The sequence below is a fragment of the Lynx rufus genome, unplaced genomic scaffold (assembly GCF_022079265.1).
Source record: "Lynx rufus isolate CCGP_SWC_20201006 ecotype Redwood Valley unplaced genomic scaffold, mLynRuf1.p SCAF_25, whole genome shotgun sequence".
Classification (NCBI taxonomy): Eukaryota; Metazoa; Chordata; class Mammalia; order Carnivora; family Felidae; genus Lynx; species Lynx rufus.
The window spans coordinates 7155952-7177485 of record NW_025814840.1 but is presented as its reverse complement, the minus strand read 5'-3'; the positions used below and the strand labels follow the sequence as shown (position 1 = coordinate 7177485).

Genomic DNA, 21534 nt, shown 5'->3' with positions numbered 1-21534 from the left:
CAGCATCCCAACGTGGTACGTACGGTTTTTAGCATCCACACTTGAGGAGCTGGGGCCAAAGAGGTAACTAATTTGCCCCAGGTTCCTAGCAAATCACTAGCCTATGAACGCAGTGTGGATCCAAAGCTCGCACTCCTCCCACTGTGATGTCCCGCCTCTATTTCCCTGGCGTCTGTTTTTATTAATCAGTTTACATAGGAGTCGAGGAGGCTTCTCGGGTGGGGGGCACTTTTGAATCGTAACTACAATTGGGGTTGCAGACCCGTGTCCAGTGGGACTGTGGTTGACTCTGGGGTAGACGGTAGAGCCAGCAGAAAATCCCCACGGGGAGGGGGCGGGGGGCGGAAGGAGTCTTGCAAAGAGTCCCAGAAACAGGCCCTACAGGTGGGAAGGGGTAAGGGTCAAGAAGCAGCATGGCATGTGATACGGACTCCTGCTGACTGGCGACCAGAGGACCGTAAAGGCGTGTGTACTCATCCCAAGAGGTTTCACCCAACTTTTTAACACCCTGGGAGTCAAGCAGTGCACTGGAGAGTCCTTGACTGAGCTCAGCCCGGAGGAAGGGAACATTTTCCTTCCCACTCGAGAGAGTCTGTGCCCTGTGGGCACAGAGGCTTTAGTGGCTGGAGTGAGCTGGTGGGACCCGTACCTCTGTGGGTGCGACAACCACACAGATCCACGTGGCTGACTCGGGAGCATACGAAACACACCCCGGAGAACTCCCGCAGATGCTTGCTTGTGGGTTTGGGGGAAGAACTGGGGTTTCTGTGGCAGCAGGTAGGAATCGGGAGCTCGTGGGACCCCAGTTATCGATGGCAAAGTGACCTCACTCATGTCTCCACACTGGTGGGCTTTGGGGGGAGACACGTGACGGCATGAGCAGGGAGGGCCGCGATAAGGGCTTCATCTACCTCATGGTGGTGAGGACCAAATAAGGAGAAAATCAAGGTGTTTCACCAATTGAAGAACACCATCAACTGACATTGAAATGGTGTGTGAAGGAGGGAGCGAGATTTGCCTAAATTCTCCAGATGGATTATTATAGCATTAGCTGTTCATCTTGTTGGACCACGGACTCCTTTAAGAATCTACCAAAAGCTAGGAACTCTCAACCCAGGAAAATGCCCCTTCCGCCCCCCTTAAACCACAAATGATTGGGGCCTATCCTAGGATGGTTTCTGTGCCCCCCACGACGAAGTCCTAGACCCCGGGGTGAAGGACCCCGAATTTCCACCAACGCTGACTTCTGCACCTGCGCCCACTGCCCTTGTATTTTTCTTTCCGGAACAAGTACCTGTCAAAAGGTGACAGCGCTGTGTCTGGAATTAAGCCCTCACTTACACTGCGGTTTGCTAGTCTCCGAGCCACAACTGTGGTTGGGGTGCTTGTGGTCAACCTCTTCTTGTCCGCGTTTGGCTGCTGGGCCCCATGACGTCTACTTGACACCGCCTGTGTTCGGCATGTGTCGCAATTAAGACATCGAGGTAAACGTCAGACGTCCTGGCCTTCTAACTTCTATCGGAAAGGACGCCAGGAGAACAGCCTGGTATGAAATCGCTCTGGGCCAGAAGTCGGGAGGTTCTGGTCTCCGGTCCTGGACGAGGGGCATGAACTCGAGCAAAGCACTTTGCCCGAGATCCGCTTCCTCGTCTGCCAAGGGGGTGAGCATCGTTGCCCGTCTTCCAGGACTTTGATGAAGATCACGTTACATAAGGCCCGAGAGTATGCCCTGGAGATGGGGCAACCCTACAGACGCACGTTACTATTGTTGTAAAGGCAGGCTACAAGGTGAGCAATCGTATTTGGGAATGTTATCATATCTGAGGAATGAAGGTCTTGGGCGATGGGACTTTCTCAGGCCCAACAGGGGAATAAGAGGGGAGGGTCTACTTTGACCAGATTCTGATTCTGCCTTCCTGCCCCATTCCCTAGGCAGAGTCACACGCTCAGAACGTCAGCATCGTTTGTCAAGAAAGAACATCTGATTTGATGTCTCTTCCGAAAAGGTCTGGGAGCCCTGCTTAGTGTTACAAATCCCGGGGGGGTTTCCCAGCCCCTCCCACCTAGCAGCCATTCCTGGTGGGGGGGAGGGGCGGAGAGTCTTGAAACAGACAAGTTCCATTTGACAAGTACAGGCAGTTCTGGGAAGGAAATGATCACGGAAGGGGCCGGAAGTTTTCTGAATAACACGTGCTTCCGACCTGGACCAGTCAGTTCTCTAAAGTCATTCAGCCTGTGCCCAGAAGGCAGACTTAATGCTCCCTGTGAGGGTTAGGAGGAAGCCACCGCGTTGATCTCATGGAAGGGCATGAGCAGTGACACTTTCATCCACTGAGGAATGCAGCTGCGGCGATAACATGTGACCCAGCAGTCCGGGGGCTGAGGGGCACCCTGCACATCAGGACCGTGTGCTAGCTTCTCCCTGGCTGCCCCAGGGGGGTCCCAGCGGCGGGCAACGGTGCTCCCGACTCGATTCTAAACACCAGCACAAGTGCGGTGAGACACTTCACCTTCTCTCGGCTTTGCGTGCAAGTAAAACCTTCCTTTTTCAGTCCCTTAGATTCAAATAATCACTAATCCCTCAAGGATCATGAAAAAAAAGTCCTAAAAATGGAATTTACGCATGATAGAATTAGACCCACCATACATGATCTAAATGTTTCTCCACGGTTAAGATGTGCGACCCAAGAATTAACACTAAGAATGAACGTTCCTTGATCCTGTGAAGACTTCCGAGAAAGACTTTTTTTCTATAATAACGAAGAGTGAGAAACAAACAGGGAGAGCCCGTACCATCCAGCAGGGTGTCAAAGTGAACAGCCTGTAGGTATTCCTTCTCTCGCATGAACCCTTTGAGGGGAGTGGCCCAGCCTTCGCTCAGAACTTGGACCCACTGCAGATCCAGCTGCAAAACACAAGAAACAGGTGAACGTTTCCAGAAGCTCGTTTCTCACCCATCTGGCCCCGGGGCAAGCCCTTTCTTACTCAGCTGTCAGGAGAAAAAGGCAAAAGTGTTTCTGTTTTCAGTCTTCCCACTTTTATGCTGACCCATGGTCCAGGGGTCAGATTAAGTTTGAGTCTGAAACTTTCCTACTGGAGTGTAGGGAAAAGATTCGAAATGGAGGCGACCTCTTTGACCGCCTCAGGCTGCAGATTTCCCGAGGGTGTGCAACTGTGTGAACATTCACTGTTCATTCCCTTTTCCTTTTTTCCTACAGAAAATTCTGGTATGGCCACACGCTTTCACCACATGTCCTAGTTAGCCGACTGAAATTGCCGAATCACTGACGCTAAAAGTCCAAAATTTTTAGCATGATACTGAGAGCCCTGCAAGCCCTGGCCCCTTGGGCTCATGGGGAAATCTCCATTTCCTCCCCACCCGAAAACTCTTACTCATCCTTTAAAACCCTAATCATGCGTCATTGCTCTGATGCCCTTTCCTGCCGACCCTAGGGCCAAAAAATTAATTATCAGGTTATTTGAAGCTCTGCTGTACCCTGTGGCCCATGTTGTTATTGAAACTATCATTCCACACCGCAATTATAATTACGTACAGCAATACATAATCACATTTTTCTGGAGCGCTGGAGGACTCAGAATTTATTTTGTGGGGTCAGGGGGTTCTGCTTATAAGTTTTTCACGACTTCATAGAGAACAAGTGAGCTGAAACAGGTTCCCAACTTACTGGGCCTCTTTCAAAACTGTCCGGGGTTTTCAAGGATAACAAAAAGGTACCAGTGAAGATGTGATCGCCTGCTATGGACCGACTGGTACTGACCCATAGGAAGGCAGTCGCGTGTAGTGCAGTTTGCCGAGGTTGTATTTCCCTGTGCCGGGCAGTAAATTCATTGTGACCGAAGCAGTCTACACCCTCCACTGAGGCTGGACTCTGCCTCGTTAGGAAAAAGTAGGATTTGCAGAGTAGAAAAAGATTCCCGTCACTTTAGATCACGGGGTGACTGGTTTTCTCCAAATTCCTTCTCGACTGCCCCAAAAAACACTGGCATTCTGAAAAAACTATTTTCTCAGCAGTTGCCAACCAATCAATACTGCCCGACGCCTGCACTTTTGCAGAACTGAAGATACAACGACACTCATGTCACGCTGCCCTGTGCATAACAGAAGCTACGTTCCCTGTCTGTGGCATCGACCAGGGCCCTGGGGCAGCTCTTCATGGGAAATTTTTTTTTTTAATCTCTTGAAGAAGAGGTTTAAAAAAAAAAAAAATGAAGTGTTTTTCTTTATGGACATTGTACCTCCCTCACCCATATGTTCCTTATTATTTAAAAAAATTTTTGCGGGGCGCCTGGGTGGCGCAGTCGGTTAAGCGTCCGACTTCAGCCGGGTCACGATCTCTCGGTCCGTGAGTTCGAGCCCCGCATCAGGCTCTGGGCTGATGGCTCAGAGCCTGGAGCCTGTTTCCAGTTCTGTGTCTCCCTCTCTCTCTGCCCCTCCCCCGTTCATGCTCTGTCTCTCTCTGCCCCAAAAATAAATAAATGTTGAAAAAAAAAATTAAAAAAAAATAAAAATAAAAATAAAAAAATAAAAAAATTTTTAATGTTTATTTTTGAGAGAGAGAGAAGAGAGAGAAACAGAGCATGAGTGGGGGAGGGGGAGAAAGCGAGGGAGACACAGAAGCCGAAGCGGGCTCCAGGCTCCCAGCTGTCAGCACCGAGCCCGATGTGGGGCTTGAACCCACAAACCATGAGATCATGACCTGAGTCAAAGTTGGACGCTTAACCAACTGAGCCACCTGGGTGCCCCTATTTTTTTTTTAAATATTTACTTTCTGAGAGAGAGACAGACAGAGACAGAGCATCAACGAGGGAAGGGCAGAGCGAGAGAGGGAGACACAGAATCCGAAGCGGGCTCCGGGCTCCCAGCTGTCAGCACAGAGACGGACGCGGGGTTCGAACTCACGAACCATGAGATCATGACCTGGGCCAAAGTCGGATGCTTAACTGACTGAGCCACCCAGGCGCCCCCATTCCGTCCTCATTATTAAGAGTGATTGTAAATGGACTGTAGCGACCGCCATTACGCCTGGTTCTGCTGCGGTCAGTCTGCACTGTCTGTCTTACCTTGGTAATTGCTAACGAAGGGAGAGCTTCAGCCTCAGCTCGGACTTGGTCGAGTTTGTTCTCTGGCACAAAGAGTTCGTGGATGCCTTTCATTATAGTGTGGGGTACGATGTTCTGCAATGAAGCGGAATTGGTAACAATTTGAAATGAAAACGGTAAGAAGGATGCCTTGGTAAATAAGTGATCTTCTGTGATTTGGTTCAACTTCAGAAAAAGAGAGAAAGAAGAAAAGACGGCCGGGCCACCCACCTGCTCCTGCAGGAGCTCCACCACCTGCTGGACACAGTCACTCACTGGAGACAAGTTGGTTTTGAGCACAAGCTCGGGAGTTTCGGGTTTCTCGTAATCAGAATCGATACCTGTGAACCCTGCCGGGCACAAGGGTGAAGATCACATCAGCACCAACAGAACAGTCTTTTTAAACAACAAGACATAACACGGGTCGGAATCATGCGTTAAGCTGAGGATTTAGATTATAACAGAAAAGGTCATCGGCCACCCTTGACCTCTAGCCAGAGATAAAATATGTATACACACACACACACACACACACACACACACACACACAAAGCTGTATTATCCACATAGAAAGCCCCAAATTATCAACAAAATTTGGGGAGGTCCAAGCCCTCTGGAGCTGAGTAGAATCTAAAAGGAAGAAGAGCAGAAGAGAAAAATCTAAAACCATCCCCTCTAGACACACTCTCATGTGCACAAACCCATTTCAGTTCCGTGAACTTTACTACTCACGACCGAGGTGATAGTTCTTGGAAAATACAAGCCCACCTTTTAATTAGCCCGGGGACATCGTGAATATATTGTGCTTTGGGGGCGCCTGGGTGGCTGAGTCGGTTAAGTGTCCGACTTCGGCTCAGGTCACGATCTCACGGGTCATGGGTTCAAGCCCCGCATCGGGCTCTGTGCCGACAGCTCGGGGCCTGGAGCCCGCTTCGGATTCTGTGTCTCCCTCGCTTTCTGCCCCTCCCCCGCTCACGCTCTGTCTCTCCCTCTCTCTCAAAAATAACATTAAAAAAACAATTTTTTAACATACTGTGGTTTGACAAAAAGTTGGGTGCGCTACATGCGATTTTGGAAAACGGGTTTTGAAACCTCAGACGGGTTTGTGGGGACAGACTGCCAAGGCTCAGCGGCAGAAGTAACTTACGCACGGGCCACAGCGCTGGCTCCCCTACCTTTGATCTCCCCGGCTCGGGCCCGCTTGTAGAGACCTTTGACATCTCTACTTTCGCAGATGTTTAGAGGCGCGTCAACAAATATTTCAAAGAACGGCAGTCCTGCCGATTCGTGGATCTTGCGGGCGTTCTCACGGTCCTGGAGAAAACACATTGGAGAGGGTAAGCAGAGCTTTGGCCACGGAAAGCTCCCTCACAAAACGGTGTGGGCTCTGGGACTTGATAGTTGTTGGGGTTTTTTTTAGTTTTTTTTTTGTTTGTTTGTTTATTTTGAGAGAGACAGAGGTAGCACGAGGGGAGGAGGGGCAGAGAGAGAGAGGGAGACAGAGGATCCCAAGCAAGCTCCGAGCTGTCAGCGCAGAGCCCGATGCGGGGCCCCGACACACAGACCACAAGATCGTGACCTGAAGTCGGGCGCTTAACGGACTGAGCCACCCGGGCCCCCACTGAACTGCCCGTTTTCTTCAGCAAACCATAAGCATTCTGACTTTTTGGAGAAATGAGATTAGAGAGGCTTTGACTTTTTTTTGTTTAACCTTCTCTTCCTTTCAACTGCGGCCAGATGTCCCTCACGGTGCTGAGTGCGGAAGGGTTTTATGTCAGCCGGTGGCCCGGCATCTGGAAATGAAGGAACTCTCTTTACATAACCAATATGAAACAGGAAATAGGGGAGCAAGAGAAGAAAGAATGGGGGAAATTGAAAAGACAACATTCACTGGTGCCCTCCCCTCCACCTGACTCCTCTCTCCGGAGGTTCAGAAGCACTGGCATCGGGGGTGGGGGGGGGAACTGGCGGGATGGGACGGGGCGGTGGGGGGGGGGGGGAAGGGCCACATCATCTTACCTTCGTGAACGGAGAAATGAAGCTGGTAATACAGACCAGACCAGCGTCAGCGAACAGCTTGGCCACCTCGGCGATTCGGCGGATGTTCTCCTCTCTGTCCCCGGGAGAGAATCCGAGGTTTTTGTTCAGGCCGTGACGGACATTGTCCCCATCGAGGGAGTAGCACGGGATGCCGTGGGACACAAGGTACTCTTCCAGAGCAAAACTTATTGTCGTTTTTCCAGCCCCGGAGAGACCTGTTCATTTCAACCAGTTGATCTCAAATCAATACCACAAAAATCGAGGAAAAAAGCACAGTTTACTACGAGTCAAGTATTTGCACTTCTGTGTTGAAATAGCTGGCTGTTCCGTGTTAGAATTACAGCATTTCACAGCAAGTGGGGTTCCTAAGTTGGGGGGCCCGGGGTGGGGGGGGGGTTACACATGGTTCTTGGTGTTTCCTATTTTGCCTGAAGGGTATTTGCAAGATCAGAACACTGTGGGTGCAAATCCAGATCCTGGCTTCTCTTGAGAAAAAAAAAAAAAAAAAAGAATCAGAATATCTCACGGCCCCTCCTGACAGGGATCACCTGGGGTGGAGGGGACAGCCAGTCACGGAGAGCGGGAGGCCCACCTCTCCCGCGGAGGCTGATAACCGTTTTGGACAACAGACCCCTCTGGCTTCAAGATGTTTTCCAAAACGACTCTCGACACAGGAAGACAGTCCTGAGCCAGGAGACCGATGCACGGTCAGGTGCCTGGAGTCTTCACGCGAGAACTGAGTTGCCATGTGCCTCTTCCCCCGGTTTCGAGGCACAATGACGGAGACGCCACACTTTATAGTTTCTCTATGAGGGAAGTCGTGAGGAGAAAGACAAAGCTGACTGCCCAAAATTACTTAGGAGCTCACAACCTCAACTGCCCTGGAAATGTAGCGCTCCAAAACTCCGGTTGTCCGAAAGGTCTCTAAATCCGAAAATGCAGCATAGCACCAAGCCACCGTCGGGCAGCCAGCCGGGTGTGGGAGAGGAAAAGGTTACGGGGGCAGAAAAGAAGGACAAGGGCTTAACACAAAGAAGATGGCAGGGGGAAGGAGAGAAAGGACAAAAAAAAGTAAGAGAAAAGCAGAGGTGAAAGAGCGAGGAATAAAGACTCGGTAAGAGGGGCGCCTGGCTGGCTCAGGCAGAGGGACATGTGACTCTTGATCTCAGGGTCGTGAGTTCAAGCCCCACGTTGGGTATAGAGATTACTTAAAAAAATAAGCTTAAAAAAAAAAAAAAAGACTGGGAAAGAAAGGGGACATACAAAAGTAAACAATCAGTTTCCGAGGTTCAGTTATGTTTTCCAATCAGGCCCTTGGCCTTCACAGAGAATCATGAGTAGAAATGGCATCTTTGTAATTCACTGTTGAAGGCACTATTACATTAGTGTGTGACTCAGTTTCATTCGAATAGGGACACAGGTGATAAGTTCCTCTTAGCATTGTGTCTGGTGTGGGGTAGGAGAAGCAGGACTCCCAAATCTCTGGCATGTTCTCTCACGTCGGAAAAGGAGAGAGATAATAGAAATTCCCTTCGATTTTGCTTCAGGTCTCAAAGCTAAGAGCTAAATCACAGTGACTGTATTAAACCAGGTTGTTGGCATATTTATTTTAATGCACTGAGCTAACGTGAATCACACTTCCCAAGAGCTTTACTACGGGCCAGGCACGGGGCCCAGTGCCTATGTGCTTTATTTCTTTTATTCCAACCCCCGTCCCCGGGAGGCCGGTCCTGTGCTGATTCTCATCTCACAAATAAGAAACCAAGGTTTGGCCGGGTTAGCTGCCTTGTCCCAAGTCACACGGTTAATGTAAAGTGGAGCTGGGGCTCCAAACCAAGTCTCTGGATTCGAAATACTTGGTTTCTCTTGGTCTGCCCGGTCGGTAGCCTATCTTGGCAGCCTAAGAACATGGAATAAATCGGGGAAAGATGTCTTTTTTTAAGAGTAAGAAAAAGACAGGGGAAGTACATCCTTTAGGGTTTTGGGTTTTTCTTCCCTCTTCTACCTGTTCTCTTTTTGGTTTTAAGGCCGTTCCACGTTCGATAACGCGGACCCCGCGTGTATGTCCCGGGACAAAAACTGAACACGTGAAGGCAAACACGTAAGAAGAGGGAAGCGTCTGGAACACACAGCCGTGTTTTGTCTACTGCTGCCCAGCGTGTCTCTGAGATGCAGTTGGGGGGGCGAGTCCAGGAATCGTGACAGGTGAACAGCGCCGTTCGGGTTATAGCGAGCTCCCGCTCCGCTGTCAATCCCCACCCTGCCAGCTGGCAATACGTGCTGTGCCACGGAGGGATGAACCCAGGAAGCCAAAGGCAAGTGCCTCCGGCCCCGGGGGAAAAAACTTGGGAAAGAATGAGGCTGGTAGAGACAGGAACAGGAAAGACTCAACGGCAAGGGAAGGGGTGAGGCGGGTCCTGCCCGCCATATTCTTGAGAGTTCCCTTCGGGTCGGAATGAATCCGCATCTGTGAGCAGAGAGGAACACGTTCGTTGATCTCAGAACCCGGGCAAACATCTTTGCGTCTATTTGAAATACCGGGTGCGTGGTACTTCCTTTTGAGTCCGGGCTACGCTGGCCTTCTCCCAGGGATCCACGCCCTGCGCCTTGTGCTCAGAGTATAAGGTGACACCCCAGGACTAATTCCTGTTCTGTCACTAGCCCGCAGCTTTGACATTCCGAGACTATAAAAACACAGGAAAAGGGGGCTGCGTGGGTGGCTCAGTCGGTTAAGCGGCCGACTTCGGCTCAGGTCACGATCTCGCGGTCCGTGAGTTCGAGCCCCGTGTTGGGCTCTGTGCTGACCGCTCAGAGCCTGGAGCCTGCTTCCGATTCTGTGTCTCTGCCTCTCCCCAACTCATGCTCTGTGTCTCTCTGTCTCTCAATAATAAATAAAAGTTAAAAAAATGTTTTTCAAAAAACACAGGAAAAGGGAGATTCGTTTGGTCACCTCCGCGGGACGGAGTTATTTCTATTTGCAAGGGGCAATCGTCAGCCTAATGAAGGTTCACTGGTTTTCCTTCTTATGCAGAACCTTACTTTTTTTTTGAAGCGAAATATTCCCCACAATGTTAAAACATCAGAAAACGATAAAGAACATCTGTAAACATCCAAAACTTCATAGACAGCCAAATGCCTGTTGTCAAATAAGGAATCTGCCAGTAAATGTGTTTGGGCACAAGGATCCTTTAGAGCTAGCTGAAAGCAATGCCATCGTCAACCTGTCCCTTTCTTTCCTGCCAGAGAGGACGTGAACCAAGAAGAAGCTCGTGCCTTAATGGAGGCCTTCTTCCCCCTGATGGCAGAGGGAGGGCTAAGGCCCAGGCTTTTCACACTGTTCCCGGCCGCATTCCCGTGTTAAAACAGACACGTGATATGTGTAATATATTACACTAAGTTCCTGAAAATTGTGTGTCACGCACCAGTGTTCAATGAACAAAATGCATACGTAGCTATCAACGCAACATACCCGTCAGCCACACGGTGCATCCTCGGAATCCGCCCCGTGTCCCAACCACCTGGCCTCTCTTGTTCCGGCTCACGTGGTGGGCCTGATAGACGACGTTGGTGGACTTCTGCTGGCTCTCCTACAACGTAAGACCAAGCCCAGTAGTGTGTTAGTAAAATAATACACTACGTATACATAAACTAAAAAATAAAATAACCGATGACGTGAACGGTCATCCCTAACCGAAACTTAGACACTTATTAATTCTACTAATTTAGAGAAAGACGCTGCCTTTAGGATACACCCCATGACCCGTTGAAAGCGTCATTTGAATAAGACAATTACTGACACACTGTAAAAGTTCTGGTTCCGTGACATTTGAAAGTGTGCACCTTTAGGGGCGCCTGGGTGGCTCAGTCAGTTAAGCGCCCGACTGATTTCGGCTCAGATCGTGATCTCACAGTTCGTGAGTTCCAGCCCCTCACTGGGCTCAGTGCTGACACGGCAGAGCCTGCTTGGGATTCTCTCTCTCTCTCTCTGCCCCCTCCCCCCTCTCAAATGCTCTCTTTCTCTCTCTCTCTCAAATAAATGTCAAAACATTTTTTTCATATGCACCTTTAGATAATGGTTAGGGGAAAGCCTTTGTCTCTGTAAGTACATATTCTCACCAAATGCTATGGATGTCAGTGGAAAACAACCCAGATAACCCAGCCCCCAGGGAAGTGCTAGGAAGGGGCTCACTGAGCCCCTCTCTCTACGGAGCCAGGAAGAAGCCCAATCACGATCACAGAGTCCAGCGCTGAGACAGCAACACCCAGCTCGCTCCCTGCAGATTCAGACTGTAGTCCCAGCGCCCAAGGCTGCTTTTCACAAGCACTACCCTCTGCTTCTACTTCCCCAAGGGTCAGCGTGTGAGCTTTCTAATCTTTCAAAAAGCCCCGCAGAAGCAGAAGTGTGCCAGTTATGAGTCTTGGAGGCAAATTCAAATCTCGAGTGTCTTTATTTGGGCCGCAATAAAACCAGCCAGTACGGGCACGGATTATCTGATCCTACACTCTGATGAATAAAAATGGTAACATGAGCCAGTAAGTACAGTCTGGGGTGGACATTTCCTAAATAACAAGTGTTCCTAGGGCAGTGGGTAGGGGGGATCCCATAGGGTGGTTACTGATACTCTTCGAGCAAGTCCCAGAGAAAACTCGGGGTCACATGTGGGCAATTGCATACTCTGGAGCAAATTAAATTACTTCTTTATAGCACCTCATTTGGGGGAAAAAAAAAAAAACCCAAAGAGGAATACAGCTAGACCGTTCGGGATCATGGGTGTGAACATATCGTATACATGGTCAAGTTCTCCGCGACAACGGACGCTGCTGATGATTACCGGGTGTCTACTCCCAGCAGGAGAGGCTGGAGCCAACTGGGTTAGGACCAGGGAAACGGCTTGGAGACCAAGGGGAAAGAGCCAGCCCCCTGCTGGCCCTTGGGGGCTCAGAAACGCAGCATACATCGGGGGGCGGGGCCCCGCCAGGGAGGCCTGGAACCCAGCAAAGGGGCAGTCGGGTTGGAGACAGGCATTTTCAGTGCCAGAGGGAGCCAACAGCTAGGTGCCGAAGGCACAGTGGAATCTGGTTTAAGTCACATAAACCCTCTGAGGCTAGAGGCTCTGATCATCTTTCAAGCAAACCCAGTCAGAACCCAAGAAGCACGAGACGGTTCATAAATGAGGTCAAATGAGATTCATTCGGGAGATATTCTAGCATCTGTTCCCCTCGGGTGAGCAAATCCCCTGAAGGTATCCTGAGACCTTCGTGCCAAGAGTACTTTATAGCTCAAGGAGAACATTAAAATTTCCTTTTCTCTCTGTTCCCTGGTTAATCACTGCCATTCAGTCAAGGAAACTGTGTCTGGATATCAGATCCAAAAGTCAGTTCATCTGTTCACTCATTGATTCTTTCAGCAAATGTTTATTTAAATGAGCTCCTATTCTGTGCCAGGGGCCATCCTAGGCACCGGGAATAGGATACTAAACAAAGCAGGATGGCATCATTTTGGGGAGAAATATAGACGGAAGAGATGAAGTAAGTGGGGCCCCACACCCCGGAGAGCTGGAGGGTCTCATACATACATGTGTATCCTCTTTGAAGATCTGAACACCCAGTTCACAAAGACACACAAACGGCCAGAGAGTACCGAAGTGCTCGATGTCACGGGTCACGAGAGAATGCCAACTGCGACCCAAATGAGACGCCATTGCTAACATCGAATGGCACCAAGGACATCGCTCTCATGTCAATAGTGGAGGGTGTCAGGTGGGACGACCATCCCGGAAACACGCCCGGCAGGTGCCTTGTAAAACTAAACATTAACCTCCAGTACCACTCAGCAATTGCGTTTGTACGCAATGACTCCGGAAAAAACGTTTCACAGGCACGGACTCGAGAGAAAACGTATCCACAAAAAGACACGTACAACTTCATTTGGACAAAAACCGCGAAGAGCCGAGTATCCATCAACGGGAAAACAGCACACACACACACACACACACACTCCAAGTCAGAACGGCAGCTTTCCCCAGGGGAGAGCAGTGTCGAAAGTCTTGGCAAGGGTTTGAAGTACACAGGTGCATTGGCTGGCCCTCCCGGAATATTTACTTAAGATGGACATTTCATTACGTGTAAATTTTACCACACACACAAAAAGAGCCATAAAAAAAAAAAAAGGAAGCAAAGAAGAAAATATGTAACAAGACTCAGATGTCAAGACTCAGATGACGAAATTCTATTGTTCCACACTGTTGCCTGTAGTAAAAAAGGGCTCTGATCCTAATCACAACACCCTTGACTTAAGGGATGGCCACCCACCTGTACGCACGAACACCCACCAGAGCTGAATTTGTCCACAAAGATGTTCTTTTGCTCTCTTTGGGCTGTTTTTTTTTTTTTTTTTTTTCCTCGCCACAGGTGGAGATCCAGAATAAACTCTAAACTTTCTTCATCTGTGGAAACTTTGTTACCATCTTGTAAATTGTGTTCCCACCAAGTGCTTGGTTTTCAAAAACAGTTCAGAATCCACTGGGGGGAAAAAAGCTCCCACTGTAGCGTTTAATAGTTCACCTCTGACTTTTCGGGGGGTTTTTTATTAGCTGAATCTTAATCATTGATGTTTGTACAAGTGTTCTATCATTCCAGCCATGTCTCAACAAACAAAATCTTTTCAGATGGCCAGGTACTGGGCTTTTTGGTTCAGGAAAGCATTTTTGCTTCTTACTTATATCTTCCCTTGATTTTCTCCAAAAGGCAAACAGAATAGAAACAGATGTTTCGAATGATATTTGAACTGCAAAGGGGCGGGGCAGCCAAAAACTGCTTTGCTGAAACCTTTACTCTCTTCTAGCGAGCATATGCTGCTGTTCTAAACTTTGGAAAGAAAGGGGCTGTCAGAAAAAGAATGCTCTCTATGGAAAACAAAACACACGGTAAAGAAAAAAAAATGTTTGCTTCCCTGCGTGTATCAACAGAGAGCCTCAGCACCTCACCGAGCACCGCTTCCTAGCAGAAACCATAACGTTGGTGGCATATTTCTGTTCTGGGTCCCTAAGAAAAATTTGGCAAAAAGCCCTCCCTTTTTCCAGTCACTGGCCCAGAAAGGCTCCCTGAAGCATTAACAGGGGTAAGGTGAGTATGGGGTTTGGAGTCCAGCAAACCTGGGTTTGAAACCTGCTTCGTAGCCTTCCTTGCTCTGGGACTCTGGGTACGTTAATAACATCACGGAACCTCTACCGGCTGCTCTGTAAAATGGGGCCAAGAAGTTTCCTCTCAGGGTTGCTGAAAGGATTACATAAAATGATTCTCTATATAAAGTATCAGAGAAAATACAGGACACACAGGAAGACAGTGAATCTTACGTGGCCCGGGGGCATTTAATCTAGTCTGGAGAAATCATGGTTGTTTGTCTAAGTCAGCCAGACTCAGAAGCGACCTAGGGACTTGGGTCCACGCTAAGCCTGGTCTGGGGAGGTGAGGCAGGACAGGACTTCGAATGGGGCAAAGAGTTAAACACATACACCCTATGTTGTTGTTGTTGCTGTTGTGATTATTATTATCTTTGACCCAAAGTCCAGCCATTAAACACTCCACACCTCAGTGCACGACCCGTTGTTGTTGTTGTTGTTGTTGTTGCTGTTGTGATTGTTATTACCCTTGACCCAAGGTCCAGCCAGTAAACACTCCACACCTCGGTGCACGACCCGTTGTTGTTGTTGCTGTTGTGATTATTATCTTTGACCCAAGGTCCAGCCATTAAACACTCCACACCTCGGTGCACGACCCTATGTTGTTGTTGTTGTTGCTGTTGTGATTATTATTACCTTTGACCCAAGGTCCAGCCAGTAAACACTCCACACCTCGGCCCACTCATCAGTGACCAGGGTGTCGGCTCCCCGCTCAGTCCTCAGTTACCCGCACAGGATGGCCTTTGCCCCAGGGCAGCCTCACCCCTGCTAGTGCAAGGACCTTGTCCCACAGCCCAGGGTCGCAGCCCCAGGTCAGTCGCTCTGACTCTGGCGCCGGGCGGTGCAGAGAGGGGAGGGCCCAGCCTCAGCCTTGACTTTGCGTGACTAGGAGAAAGGGGAAAGGGCCGGGCAGGGCATCCGAATCCAAGCCGGGTGTCGTGAAAGGTTCAGAGCCAGAGGAACCAGGACGCGGGAGCCGGTGGGTCAGACAGGGGTTTACCTGCGCTCCCAGGCCGTTTGGACCTTTGCGAAACGTCTTCACTAGAAGATGGTCAAGTGGATTTGAATGTCTCCTGCACCCTCCCGCCTCCCACACCGCGCAAACACAGCCACCTCCCGTCCTAAGGACAACTCCGCACCGGTCCTGCCTGCCTCTGGGCGTCCCGGTGGCGGAAAGTGCTCCAGGCGCGCCCGCCCTTCCCCACCACGGCCAGGTCCCCCTTCTGCCTACACAGAACCCCACGTTCCCTGTTCCAGCCGGGTGACTTCTGTGTCACAGCTTCATCACTGGGGACTACATGAGATAACGCACATTCGGGCTTTTGACGCCACACAAGAGTGTAAATAATAGAAAACTCTTTCCCTGGGCGCCTGCGTGGCTCGGCCGGTTGAGCATCCGACTCTTGATTTCAGCTCAGGTCATGATCCCGGGGTCGTGGGACTCAGCCGGTCAGCACGGAGCCTGCTTAGGATCCTCTCCCTCTTCCTCTGCCCCTCCCCTGCTCGCTCTCGCTCTCTCTCTCTCTCTCTCTCAAAATAAAATAAGTAACAAAATAAACAAATAAACATCTCGCTTTGTTGGCATTCTCAATATGAAGACCTTCAAATGTTTTATAATTATCAATGTGTATTTATATTTCTTCCCTTTCAGGTTATTTCCTTGGGACGTCTAACTCAGAATGAAATGGTTGAGTATTAAAGGTCATGAACTATTTCCTAGGTCTCACTATGGACTGCCAATTCATTCCAGAAAGACAAAACCACCAGACTGCCATATACTTGTTTCTACATAACCCAACTCATGTGCTGTGTTTGTGGTTTTATTTTATTTTTTTCCTCCTAGATTAGTTGCTAGTAAGAATATGCATTTCTACGTAAGTTACAAATGACATTTGCATAGTCATCTCTCTCCGTCGTAATTTACTATACTCTGGACAATGACCTCACTCACTGTTAAAATACGTATCTTGTTCTTTTTTCTGTACTTTGTAGAGTAAAATCTTTTAAAATGTTTTTTTTTTTTTTACATTTATTTATTTTTGAGAGACAGGGAGAGACAGAGCATGAGCAGGGGAGGGAGGGGCAGAGAAAGAGAGAGACACAGAATCTGACGACTCAGGCTCCAGGTTCTGAGCTGTCAGCACAGAGCCCGACACGGGGCTCGAACTCACGAACTGCAAGATCATGACCTGAGCCGAAGTCGGCCACTTAACTGACTGAGCCACCCAGGCGCCCTTGGATGTTCTGCACGCAGACCTAATGCTTTACACGCTTAGAGACTTAAATCTTCTGTTTTAGACTTCACTGTCAACCCTAAGTGTGGGAAGCTATGGCTTATGTATCTTATATTCCTGACAAGGACCAGCTAGGAGGAAATGATACGGATTTAAAGGCTGGCCAGTTCAGACTCGGGTCAAATTCTGGCTCCCCTCGCACCTTGAACAAGCTAAGCCTGACCGCTCTAAATCTTGCAAAATTGTGGGGTTACAATTCTTGCTAACTGCTGCAAGGATAAAAAGGAGATAGCAAATGTGCAGTACCTAGGCTTCACTAAGTGCTCAGTAAATATTTGTTGGATGAATAATAGAAGTTTGACAAATATTCCGTTGGCTGATGGACTGAAGCGGATATCCTTAAACAATCTCTCGTCCGTTCTTTGAAATCTGCATCAAATCTGCCCCAAATGTGAAACAGTTTGCACTTGGGGTTTCTAGTGAGTCTCCCATATCTCCGGAGACTCATTGCAGCTGATGGGACTCGATGCATTCCAGTTAGTGCTGAAATCCACACCATCACCTGAATCCGGTAAAATATTAAACTGGACATCAATTGAAGGCATTTCTTGAATAAGTTAAACGGGCCACATACTTCCTAAGCACTACCTCTCACGGATTATGCCACTGTTTTTCCACCACAACTGCAAAATAACGCAACGATTGCCAAACTAAGATGAGTATCATTGTCAACTAAAAGAGTTCCTCAGCCTGAAATAGCCTGAAATCACCATTCTGAAGAGTTCGTATCAAGATGCTCGCGCGTGCGAACCTCGCTCACTCTGTGCTCGAACACAAGTAAACTACAACTTCCCCTGCCACACTGACTGTCCTACGTGCAGGGTGAGGCCGATACCTAAGGGTAAGAAAGATCACTAAACTCATCATGCTCTGAGATAAACACAGTCATCCTGCCCAGCTCAAGTCTTTCTTTTAAATGTATAGTACTGTGATAATTTTTTGATGATTCGATGACGAGAACTCGGGGACCGAAACTGAGATCGGAAGGCACAGTGTCTCCATCAACCATCACGAGTGCACCCAGAGAGGCACCTACTTCAGTGAGGAGGAGCAAAGCCAAGGGCGTTTGTGAAAGAGCCAGATGAACGCCTTTCTTGTAGCTCACTGGCATTATTATTATTATTAGGATTCTAGGACTCTAACCCATTGCCATATGACTTTGATGCCCACCGGGAGATTCAGACAGATTAAAGAAATTGCTGCGTCGGGGTGCCTGGGTGGCTCGGTCGGTCGAGCGTCCAACTTCGGCTCAGGTCATGATCTCACGGTCCGTAAGTTCGAGCCCCGCATGGGGCTCTGTGCTGACGGCTCGGGGCCTGGAGCCTGCTTCGGATTCTGTGGCTCCCTCTCTCTCTGTCCCGCCCCCACTTGTGCTCTCTCTCTCTTTCAGAAATAAGCATCAAAAAATTTTTAAATAAATAAATAAATAAACAGCTGCATGCAAAGTGTTTGTAACAGCGGCTTCCAGCGCCAAAGCTGTCCTCATCCCCTCTGGCCAGCCTTCTGCCTTCCCCCGTGCACCCTGAGTGGCTCTCTGCAAGGTAGGGCATTGTCTACCGTCGTTCCGCTGTGGGCTCCAAATCTCCATCTTCAGACACCCAAATGCCCAGGACATGCGGTCCCCCAGGGCCCCTGAAAGGCAGCAGGATCAAGGCACAATCCATCTCCTGTCATCACCACCCCCCTCCACTCCTTTGCCACATGCAATGACCTCACTTCTCCCCGTTAGCTAAGCTCGGCCACCCTACTGTGCCTTCCCTCTTAAAACAAAAAAAAAACCACAATTTATCAGTAAGTGCTGTCCATCTTAGCTAAGAAATACCCTTCAAGCCACCCCGCTATTGTCAGTTAGCTAATTGCTCATGAGAACGTCCCGGACGCCCTTCAGACGGAACTCCCTGCCTCTCCCCCCACATCGGGTCACTCCCCTCCTTTACCAAGAGTAAAATTCTCTTGCTTAAAATCGTTTGGCTTTGGGGTGTCCGGGTGGCTCTGTTAGTTAAGCGTCTGATCTTGATTTCGGCTCGGGTCACGCTCCCGCAGTTGGAGAGTTCAAGCCCCTCATCAGGCTCTGTGCTGACAGTGTGGAGCCTGCTTGGGATGTTCTCTCTCCCTCTCTCTCCACCCCTCCCCTGCTCACACTTTCTCTCTCTCTCTCAAAAATAAATAAACATTAAAATAAAGTCTATTGGCTTCTTTGAAGCCCACAGACCTCACACGGGGGTCATGACCACCTTTTTCAGCATGACCTACGGCCTTTCTTGGCCTTTACCCCCAGGCACCCATCCACAACAAACCTTCCTTTTTTTTTTTGCTTTGCGCCTTCACCCACATTCTCCCTCCTTGTAACGTCCTGTTCTCTACCAACCCCAAGAGACTGCGATTCGGCCGCTGTGGGGTAAGGCCCGAGAAACTGGCTTGTTTGTTTGTTTGTTTGGGAAGTACAAACGTGATGATTTTAACGCACAGGCACACGTCAGAACGCTAGCTGATGTAAGAGAATTGATGTTAATTATGGTTATTAACCGACAGCTCTGTCTGCTTCCCCAGATTAGGAGTTCGGTCGAGTCTGCACCCACATTTGTCCTGGAATCCATGTGTCTGGCCTATTGAAGGAGTTTAAGATGTACTGAATGAGGGGCGCCTGGGTGGCTCAGTCGGTTAAACGTCCGGCTTCGGCTCAGGTCATGATCTCCTGGTTCTAGTCCCGCGTCGGGCTCTGTGCTGACAGCTCGGAGCCTGGACCTGCTTTGGATTCTGTGTCTCCCTCTCTCTCTGCCCCTCCCCCGCACGTGCTCTGTCTCTATGTCTTTCAAAAATAAACATTAAAAGAAATTAAAATTTACTGAAATGAGTATTAAGTATTTTCAGTGAAACTAATTTGTCATGCCCGTGACAGTCCATAAGATAAGGTTTGTTATTCTATTTTTTTTAAAGATGATCCATTTTTTTTAACTGTTTTTATTATTTTTATTTTTGAGACAGAGAGACAGAGAGAGACAGAGTGTGAGTGGGGGAGGGGTAGAGGAAGACACAGAATTCCAAGCAGGCTCCAGGCTCCGAGCTGTCAGCACAGAGCCCGATGTGGGGCTCCAACTCCCAAACCTCGAGACCATGACCTGAGCCGAAGTCGGACGCATAACCGACTGAGCCGCCCAGGCGCCCCTAATTCTAATGTGCATTATGGGCACAGGTAGAGGGCCTGATGCTGAACTACTCTTGAAAGAATATGGTAGCCAATGCAGGGGCACTGGTGACAGGAGGGGTAAAAATCTTTTCAAAATCTTGGCAGAGTTACAGATCTGGGGCTAAGACATACTTATCAGCCCTGGCAGATGAACTCAACAATATCAATTAAAACCCGACGTACATACGAACAGAAGCGCCGGCCCCCACCTCTCCTCCCCAGACTGGACGCATGTTCCCTTCAAACAGCAGAATGGTCTAAAGCTTAAAACATGGGTGGCACGGGCAGCGAGTGGGGTCCCCTCCCCCCCCCCCCCCCGGCTCTCCGACCTGCCAGCCGCACGCCTCTTGCAAATTCCTTAACCTCTCCATTCCTATCCCTGGAAAATCGCCTGCGTAACAGTCTGCCTAACTGAGCTGTCACAAGGATTAGATGAGAGAATGGACATAAAATAGTAGGGCCTGACCAATAGCTAAGCCCTCCCTGAATGTTAGCCACGCTTGTTGTTAATGATAATTAAAATAGTTATTATTACTAATAATTATAATACAACAATAATTAAGTGACCGATCATAGCTAAAATTATCCAGACAGCCCAAGGGATTCTCTCTGCTCAGTCCTCCTCTGCCATGAAACATGTAGTACAGAAAGAAATGTAACCATATCCCTCAAAATTCAGGGGCATTCTCCCTGATTCTCCAGCTGTAAAAGCTCTTCGTGCCCTGCATTTTTAACTCCGCGCAGCGCACACAGCACGGGGCCCTCCTGACGCAAGCATATACAAAAATATCTCAGGGGGCGCCTGGGTGGCTCAGTCGGTTAAGCGTCCGACTTCCGCGCAGGTCATGATCTCAACCGCTTGGGAGTTCGAGCCCCACATGGGGCTCTGTGCTGAGGGCTCAGAGCCTGGAGCCCGCTTCGGATTCTGTGTCTCCCTCTCGCTCTCTGCCCCTCCCCCACTCGCACTCTGTGTGTGTCTCTCTCTCAAATATAAACATTTAAAAAAATGTTAATAAAAATTAAAAAAATATCTCAGCGGTCAGTCCCTTACCGAAACTTAGAGTTTCTAAAGCCTCACAAAACAGCAGAGTATGGCATGCCCCATCATGTCCATTTCACAGACAGCAAAGCTAAGGTGCCAAGAGGTCAAGTGTTTGACCCACGGTCACACAGAATCTCAAGTCCAAGTCTTCTTATTCCAAACTCAACAATCTTTGAGGATCTTACACACTCAGTTTAGTCATTAGACACAGGGTGCAAACGAGTCGTTACCACGGCTTCCTTACAAAGACGTGCCTGGGGCTGGTTGACAAAACCCAAGAGTGGAGACAGGCTGCCTACAAGAAGCCATTTTTTCCCCTCCAGAGGATAAGTCCAGGATCTAGAAAACCCATGTTTTGCGTATTTCATACCTTTATTCCTGACCTCTACTCCTATTGACTTAGATCTGGTTCCTAGAAATGACTGGGGCATTTCTACCCCAGATCCACTCCTGGGCACATGGCCCATTCTCCTGGAGCCTCTGGCCCCAGCTGTTGATTCTAAGACTTCTTAGAAACCACCGTTGCTCACCTGGGTTGACTCTTACCCAGCAGCTCTGACACGGCTCAGTGGGTGGCCCTCTGCTGTGACAGTTCCATCTTTTCACACCTCACCTCGCACACCCTCTACCTCCAGCTTCTACGCACCCGTCAGTCTGAACCCCAGAACTCCCCCCCTAAAGCCCAAGCTG

General features: G+C 49.2%; 1 protein-coding gene across 1 annotated transcript in view; it reads right to left on the bottom strand.

The window, feature by feature from the left end:
• PAPSS2 (3'-phosphoadenosine 5'-phosphosulfate synthase 2) overlaps positions 1 to 21534 on the bottom strand; it is a 72042-nt gene that overhangs the window by 20241 nt on the left and 30267 nt on the right. Inside the window, exons 3-8 of the mRNA XM_047088558.1 lie at positions 10610 to 10727; positions 7120 to 7355; positions 6276 to 6414; positions 5332 to 5450; positions 5083 to 5196; positions 2794 to 2905 (exon numbers count right to left, since the gene is read on the bottom strand). Coding sequence (XP_046944514.1) covers positions 2794 to 2905; positions 5083 to 5196; positions 5332 to 5450; positions 6276 to 6414; positions 7120 to 7355; positions 10610 to 10727 — 838 coding nt within the window. The remainder of the gene's footprint in view (positions 1 to 2793; positions 2906 to 5082; positions 5197 to 5331; positions 5451 to 6275; positions 6415 to 7119; positions 7356 to 10609; positions 10728 to 21534) is intronic.